At 45.5% G+C, this 7,905-nt stretch overlaps 1 protein-coding gene across 2 annotated transcripts in view; it reads right to left on the minus strand.

Annotated features, from left to right (window-relative positions):
• The window catches only part of epha4a (eph receptor A4a), a 52,497-nt gene extending 44,888 nt beyond the window's left edge, over positions 1–7,609 (minus strand). For both annotated transcript variants that reach the window (XM_062993794.1, XM_062993795.1), the window contains exons 1-3: positions 7,506–7,609; positions 4,997–5,064; positions 1,584–2,247 (exon numbers count right to left, since the gene is read on the minus strand). In XM_062993794.1, coding sequence (XP_062849864.1) covers positions 1,584–2,247; positions 4,997–5,064; positions 7,506–7,596 — 823 coding nt within the window. In that variant the 5' untranslated portion in view covers positions 7,597–7,609. The remainder of the gene's footprint in view (positions 1–1,583; positions 2,248–4,996; positions 5,065–7,505) is intronic.
• Between the last annotated feature and the right edge of the window lie 296 nt (positions 7,610–7,905).

The raw sequence follows: 7,905 nt of genomic DNA on the forward strand, positions 1-7,905 counted from the left end.
CTTGATCTTGAGCTTGATCTTATCAAAAACAGATGCTATTTATATAGAACTGAGAAGCCTTCTCATGAGACTGTGGGAATTTGTGCCCATTCAGTTACAAGGGCGCTGATGACCACAAGCTTGTTGGGCAACCCATTTCAAAACCACTGTATTTTGGGGTGTCTGTAGGAATTTGTGTTTGTTTAGACATAAAACTGCATGTCTGGGAAGTCCTGGCTCGCATTTGATGTTCCAATTCATCCCAAAAGTGTTCGATAGAGGTTCCCTATGCACGGCGAACCAGTCAGACCACAAATGGGGCATTTTAACGACTGGTGGCTCGGTGGGTAGCACTGTCGCCTCACAGCAAGAAGGTTCTGGGTTTCGATCCCCAGGTGGGGCGGTCCGGGTCCTTTCTGTGCGGAGTTTGCATGTTCTCCACGTGTCTGCGTGGGTTTCCTCCGGGTGCTCCGGTTTCCTCCCACAGTCCAGAAACATTGGAGTCAGGTTCATTGGAGACACTGAATTGCCCTATACTGTAGGTGAATGTGTTTGTATGTGTGTGTGTGTGTGTGTGTGTGTGTGTCTGCCCTGCGATGGACTGGTGTCCCATCCAGGGTGTTACTGTGTGCCTTGCGCCCACTGAAAAGCTGGGGTAGGCTCCAGCACCTCAAATGACGGGCCTCAAACCGAGCTGTTGGGGGGGTGAGAGAAGAACGAGAAAATGTAAAAGGTGCAACAAAGTAGAATCGAGTTGCGTCCACCAACAAAAGCCGAACGCATTCGAGCAGCCACACATACACACTCAGCTACACATCCACTAAGAGACCTCCTGCAGAGACGCTACACCCCCCCCCAGCCCGGAGGAGCCCTAAATTACACTGTGTATTTGTCATGCAATTAGCCCGCTGAGATTGCTCTCATAAATAACCCTCAGTAGACTCGCCAACGCCGTTCATCAACCGTGCACAAGCGCTGACCCTCTCCTGGACCAGACGCCTTTTACAGGCTGGTAAAAGAGAGCTGGTGAAGGGAGGGGGGGCATACTCTTAACCGTCCGCCACTCGCTGACCCCGGCTTCACCCGGGCGATGGGAAACCCCTCAGAGTTTGCGCCCCCTTAGCTTAGCTACTCGTGTACAATCCGTGTAGTCTAGGTACTTCACACTTCTCCTGCTGCCTGAACGAGAACGTTTAGCACCGACGCTTCTCGCTGACTAGTCCATCGGGAGGCATTCAGGACGGGATATTGACCAGAGCGGCGTATAATCGCTCAGCGGCCGAGCTCTGCTAAGCGTCCAGTTGTCCGTTACGGAACAATCTAGCAATCGAACATTTCCCAGTCGAGATAAAACAACACGAGGACGTTCGGAACACGACGTTCTGCTTCTCGTCTGGAAACTCGGAACCTGTGCGTGCGTCTACTGGTTAAGTGGACTAGGAACGCAGTCCAGGGATGCATGTACGCAAGGTTGTCTCGAAACCACTGAGTGAATTATCCGCCCCCATGGGGGTATCACCTTTAATCCTCAACATATGAAACAGATATTAAGACAAGAACAAAAGACCCCACAGAAAACGAAACTCTTTGAAAGGAGTTCTTACCTTGGCACGCTCCTGCACGTTCCTCGAATCCCGGGTTGCACAGACAGTTGCCGATGGGCACCAGCCATTCTCCGTCGGCGCCACAATACATCTTGGGTACTTCCTTCTCTTCGGAATTGTCCACACAAGAACCGCGCACTTCCACCAGCGAGGACGTATCCGCACCCGTGGTGGTGTCAGGGAACTGGGCCAGGTTGCGCACCGTGAGGGGACACTTCTTGTAAAAAATCCGCACGGAGACCAAGGCGATGCAGGCGCCGACGTCCTGGAAGGCCAGGTAGAAACCCTTGCGTGTCAGGATCCCCACGTCCCGCACTTCGGTGTTGAGCTTCATGATGCGATCCCCGATATCCACCTGCGTAAAGCTCTCGTCGGCGGCCACGGTGTCGATCTTGGTGAACTGGTTCTCGCGGATGTAGCGCTCCTTGTCGTTGTTGGATTCGTAGTAATACAGGTTGAAGGTCTCCTTGCACGTCCCCGTGACGCCCGGGAGGCTGTTGCAGTCGCGCAGGGTGAACTTGATCTCCACGTAGATGCGCTGGGCGGCGCCGCGGGCGATCCAGTCCGTCCGGAGCCAGTTGTTCTGGCTGGGCTCCATCACGTTGCACACTTGGTACGTCCGGATGGGGGTGTTCTTCTCGTCCATGATGCTGACCTCCTCCCACTGGTGGAAAGACAGCGAGAGAGACAGATTCATACACGCGCCCTCGTCTCGGCAGGTAAACCGACTGCAGCCCGACGGATTCTGATGAGAATTTAATTGCACATCTGCTAAGTTTCTCCATCCCGTCATCTCCCATCAGAACGAAACCGTTGGAAAGTTAACCTTCAAAGCACAGAGAGTTACTTGGAACGCAGCTTTTGTTTGGAGGCACTCTGGCCTCTCGACGTTCCTGGGGAAACGAGTACGTTTCAGAACGCTCGGGCTCGATGGGGAAAATCTGGAACCACTCAAGGCCGTGTCAAGTTGTCAAGTGTCCATTTTAGCTAAACGCGCATGAGGCCAAATTGCCTGGGGACTAGACTCTTTGCCTGACCATTATTTAATCCTTCAAAACAAAACCTACAGGGAGACCCGGCTGACGTTAGGCGGCGCGTGATAAGGAACGGGTTTGAAAACGCAAATCTGAGCGAGGAAGCTGTTACGGGATGCGGTGTGACGCGCCGGGAGTTCACAGGTCGACCTTATGCGGAACCGAGTGAAAGACTTAATCAGATCCGTAGAAGGAGCATGGAGACGGCTCCTAGTGGTCTGCTTCCTTTTGAGGTCACCAACCACCACTGCTGGACCATGAGCAAACTCAAGCTTTTAACTGCTCGGATTACAAGTTGTACCTTCTCTGACTGACCAATCGAGCAACTAAGGGTGCTTTGCAACCCCATTAAAGTGGTCATTTCCATACTGCACAGGAGCAAAATCCAATATTATAGTATGAACTTCCGAATTATTTAAAATCAGGCGTATTATAGCAGGCGACAGGCTTGTGGATTTTCCTGCGCCGTGTTGCTGAGGGCGACAAAACCAAATGGTTCTTCTAAGCAACTCGTGGTGATTTACGGCACTTTCTGTCCTTTTTTAAAACCCCAGCTGTCACAGTAATAAAGCCATTACGGCTCCAGAGCCACTCCGGGGCCAGCGGAGAATTTTCTCATGGACAGGCGACGTCTGCGTCCGGAAACATAACATAGAACCAACGTTCTTATATAGAAGGTAGATAGGAGGTTTCTGGTGGTGCTTGTGGTGCCTATTGTTGCTTTTTTGTGTTTTATTTATGAGTCCTACTGGCTTAACGGGGGCAATGACTTGTTACGTTTGATTCCTTTCAACAGGGGTCCTACTGGAGTCTGGAGCTCTTTGATAGAAGTCTTACAGCAGGTATAATACAGATTTTAAGGACTTACTACTCAAGCTATCAGAAACGTTTGGATCGTTGGTCAGTGAGAACCTAAGAGATCCATCCATCGGTCTGAAATTCCCCCTTATTTATGTGATTCTTTGGAAAATAATAGTGGAGCTGGTCATAAATTACGATGCTCGCTCGGTCGTTAAGCGCGCTAATAAAAAACGTTACAGCTTTCAGTATCATTTCGGACGGTTTCTGATTTATTCAGGAGCTAAAATGACGAAATAATTTATAGTTTCCGCATCGCTCTACAAACATGTTAGGAAAATGGTTTTAACGTTCTTAGAGCGTGCCAAAAGCTTGAAAAATTACATAATCAGACACATATACACATTGAAATTACATTGGGATACTTTCAGCTTTAGCATATAGTAGCATATTATAATGGTGGTCTAGTGGGAAGAGCTCTTGGCTATCAATCAGAAGGTTGTGGGCTCAAATCATTTATGGATCCAGGGGTGCCATACAATCTCTGACCCAAATTTCCATACACTCACTGTCCATTTTTATCAGCTCCACTTACCATATAGAAGCACTTTGTAGTTCTACAATGACTGACTGTAGTCCATCTGTTTCTCAACATGCTTTGTTAGCCCCCTTTCATGCTGTTCTTCAATGGTCAGGACCCCCACAGGACCACCACAGAGCAGGTATTATTTAGGTGGTGGATCATTCTCAGCACTGCAGTGACACTGACATGGTGGTGGTGTGTTAGTGTGTGTTGTGCTGGTATGAGTGGATCAGACACAGCAGCGCTGCTGGAGTTTTTAAACACCTCACTGTCCACGCTGGACTGAGAATAATCCACCGACCAAAAATATCCAGCCAACAGCACCCCATGGGCAGCATCCTGTGACCACTGATGAAGGTCTAGAAGATGACCGACTCAAACAGCAGCAATAGATGAGCGATCGTCTCTGACTTTACATCTACAAGGTGGACCGACTAGGTAGGAGTGTCTAATAGAGTGGACAGTGAGTGGACACGGTATTTAAAAATCCACTCATACCAGCACAACACACACTAACACACCACCACCATGTCAGTGTCACTGCAGTGCTGAGAATGATCCACCACCTAAATAATACCTGCTCTGTGGTGGTCCTGTGGGGGTCCTGACCATTGAAGAACAGCATGAAAGCAGGTTAAAAAAGTATATAGAGAAACATATGGACTACAGTCAGTAATTGTAGAACTACAAAGTGCTTCTATATGGTAAGTGGAGCTGATAAAATGGACAGCGAGTGTTGAAACAAGGCATATTTTATAGCTTTACTTTGTCTTGTGTTGTATCAGCAATGGCCGAGTCCCAAACGCCTTTCAATCCAACACACAGGGCACGAAATAACGCCTGTAAACCATCATCTCATACCTGATGGACGTGACAGACGTGCTTAGGAAGTCCAAAACCATTTGGGACAGAGCCATGGCATTTTTCAATTCTCGTTCGAGAGAAGAGAAGTGGACCGAAGAGGGTTGAAGCAGTATGGAACAGTTTAACTGACTCACCCCTCCTTCTGTTGGACTGGAGACCCATTTCAGTTCACCCTGCACCGTCCTGGAGTCCAGTAACGTCACTGCACAAACAGACGCCAGAGAAGAAACCCAGACTATAAAACACGCTCGATGGAACGTTGAATAATCAAACATAAGATAAAATGCACGATATACATAACAAATAAAAATATATATCTGGAGTGTTGGAGCCTTCGATTAAGGATTTTTACCTAATAAACAATGGAAGCAGCTCCCTAGGGCTGAAAAGCCACCAGAGGGCCCGTAAACGCTCACTACAAGATAGTATAAAATTTGTTTTGGCTTGTAAATTCAAGCCTGTATGTTAGTTTAGTCACGAACGTAATTGAGAGCTTAAAATAAGTGATTGAAACTATTCAAACGTTAAACAAATACAAGTCAAATTAGACACAAAAAGAGGTCCGTCATGCTTCTTTTATTAATGATGCTTTTCGTGTAACATTAGTTGATATTAAATCCTCGCAAACTGCGCAGCGATGAGTACAACATTTACTAAACATGCACAGCAAGCAAAATACTCAGCATGCACGTGAGGAATCGCTGCTTTGTTACTATTTTACTGTGGTTCAGGTATTTCGGAAGGAGCCACTTTTGCATAGGAATCCATGCAAATCCCAGGTTGCTTCCACACACACACACACACACACACAAACACACACACACACACTTTCCCACATGCACATACAGCAGGGGTATCCAATTCATCAACACAAAGCTGCTTCGCTGTATATGAGCCGTGTTGTACTGAAATAAGACTAATATACAGTTTTATATCTAATATAAATAAATAAATACACATCGAGCTGTATTATATAAATCTGTAGCTGCTCCTGTGCACCGGTGCAGCTGACTTAACGTTTTATATTTTTTATTCTAGCACTAGAACAGACTAGGAACAGACTATAGAGTGTTATCTGCAAGGATAACTCTTCATATTCCCATATACTTTATCACTGGAGATTTTGGATGCTTCGGCCTACCTATATAAAACATTACTACCTATATTTAAACATAAACTATAACAGAACGACCATTTTTAGATCCTGTTTATTGTAGCCTATATAACCGCATTCTGTAGGCAGACAGAACTCAGGCTGCACAACCTATTATAATACTTATATTATTATTATTATTATTTTATTAACCAATAGAAAACTATACAGTGCAGAAAACACCGGTCTCATTTTAAACAGACGTTAAACTGAATGTGTTTTGCATGTATTTGTATTTTTTATTATTCTCATTATTAGAGTATAGTTATAAATGTGCTATTCCTATAAATAATAAAGAATAAAGAATAAAGCTGCCAGCTTATCTTCCATTAAAGATCCTTCAGACCTGGATAAAACAGCTCCACAAAGTCCAGATTTTGTTGGTAATATCTAGAAATCTTCTGTAGCTAGTACAGTACAGTATTTCTTTTTCATTTTTAGATCTCCTACAACTATAAAAGCTGTACTTCTTTTTCTAGAGAACTCCTAGATGGAGATAAAATAGTTCTTCATTAAATCAACTAGTGCAGAATCCCAACTAACAGCGCCTGTACTGATATTCCTTTTAAAATATTTTCTTTTTATGTGGTTATGATCCATTAGGGGCAGACAGCTTTAACTAAAGTTCAGGAAAAGTTGGGACACCTTTTAAGTTATTATATGCTAATGCGTGCGTCATGGACAGGATAATTCCCTGTCGGTTTTAACACATGCAGCATTTTATGCAAAATGCAACAAATAGAAAGTCATTGTGCATTCAAATTTCCTGCAAGAATTAACTTATTTATGCCTGGAAAATCGACATGAAGTTTGAAGGGTGTCTGAGGTGTCCGTAAGCATCCACGCATTGTTCAGTATTTAGTTTAAGTATTTTAATATTGTATTTCTATAATTAGAGGAAATGCTGCTCTGTCGTCCTGTTTTTATTTATTATTTATTTTATATAACCCTGTATATATGTAAGTATTACTAATTTTGGATGCACTAGCCTGATTTTATAATAAATAAGGATCTTTTACATCCAGATTTACAGCTTTTGAATATTTTAACCGAAGTAAAAGCAGAATTTGAATTATCCTGGACGTTCTGGCCTACTAGATAAACAGATTCCCTCGTGTTAAATGCACCCTAGTGCATCCTTCTTATTTTTAAAGGTCTACGAGGGCAAAATAAAATAGTTCTGTGTTCACGGCTTGGAGGTAACAACTTTGCGCATGGCGCATGTAGAGTCTAGACCGTCCTCAGCATCCAAATGCGTCCAGCATTCGCACCGATCCTGGAGTGTCGGGGTAGATCCAAAACGCGACACCAACACTCTGTATGTAAGTTTAACATGATGGGGAAAAAAAAACTTCAGGATCTGAGCTCAGCGTTCCATCTGCGCGGCGCAAATCACCGACAAGACGCGGAAAAGCCCGAACCGAACCCGAAGCGCTTCCGAATCAAAACCAGACCAACCATCCCGGAATAATCCGCGGCTTCGTGCTTACCTTCATTAGGAGGATAAACCCGCGCCCCCGATGCTGTGTTTATAATCCAGAATAAGAGAGCCGAAGCGGCTGTGTAAACGAACGCTGCCATTTGCGCTGTGTGTGCGCGCCTGAGCCGCTGGAACGCTGAATGAGGACGGAACGCACCGAGAGCTCCGAGAACCACAGGGGGCGGGGCCAGAGCGGTGCCCTTCAAACCACAGGCAGCCAATCACAGAGCGAGATACCTGCACTGAATGCTGAAGGCCTGGTAGGGGTGGACGATATGGCAGAACCCTGATACACGATACCGTGGGGGGAAAGTATTCCACCACTTTTCAATGCCGTTTCTTAAAAAAATAATCAGAGAGGAAAGCAGAGCAGGAAAAAGAGCATTTCTGCAGCACTGTGGTTCAAGTTT

Source organism: Trichomycterus rosablanca, chromosome 4 (assembly GCF_030014385.1).
Source record: "Trichomycterus rosablanca isolate fTriRos1 chromosome 4, fTriRos1.hap1, whole genome shotgun sequence".
Lineage (NCBI taxonomy): Eukaryota > Metazoa > Chordata > Actinopteri > Siluriformes > Trichomycteridae > Trichomycterus > Trichomycterus rosablanca.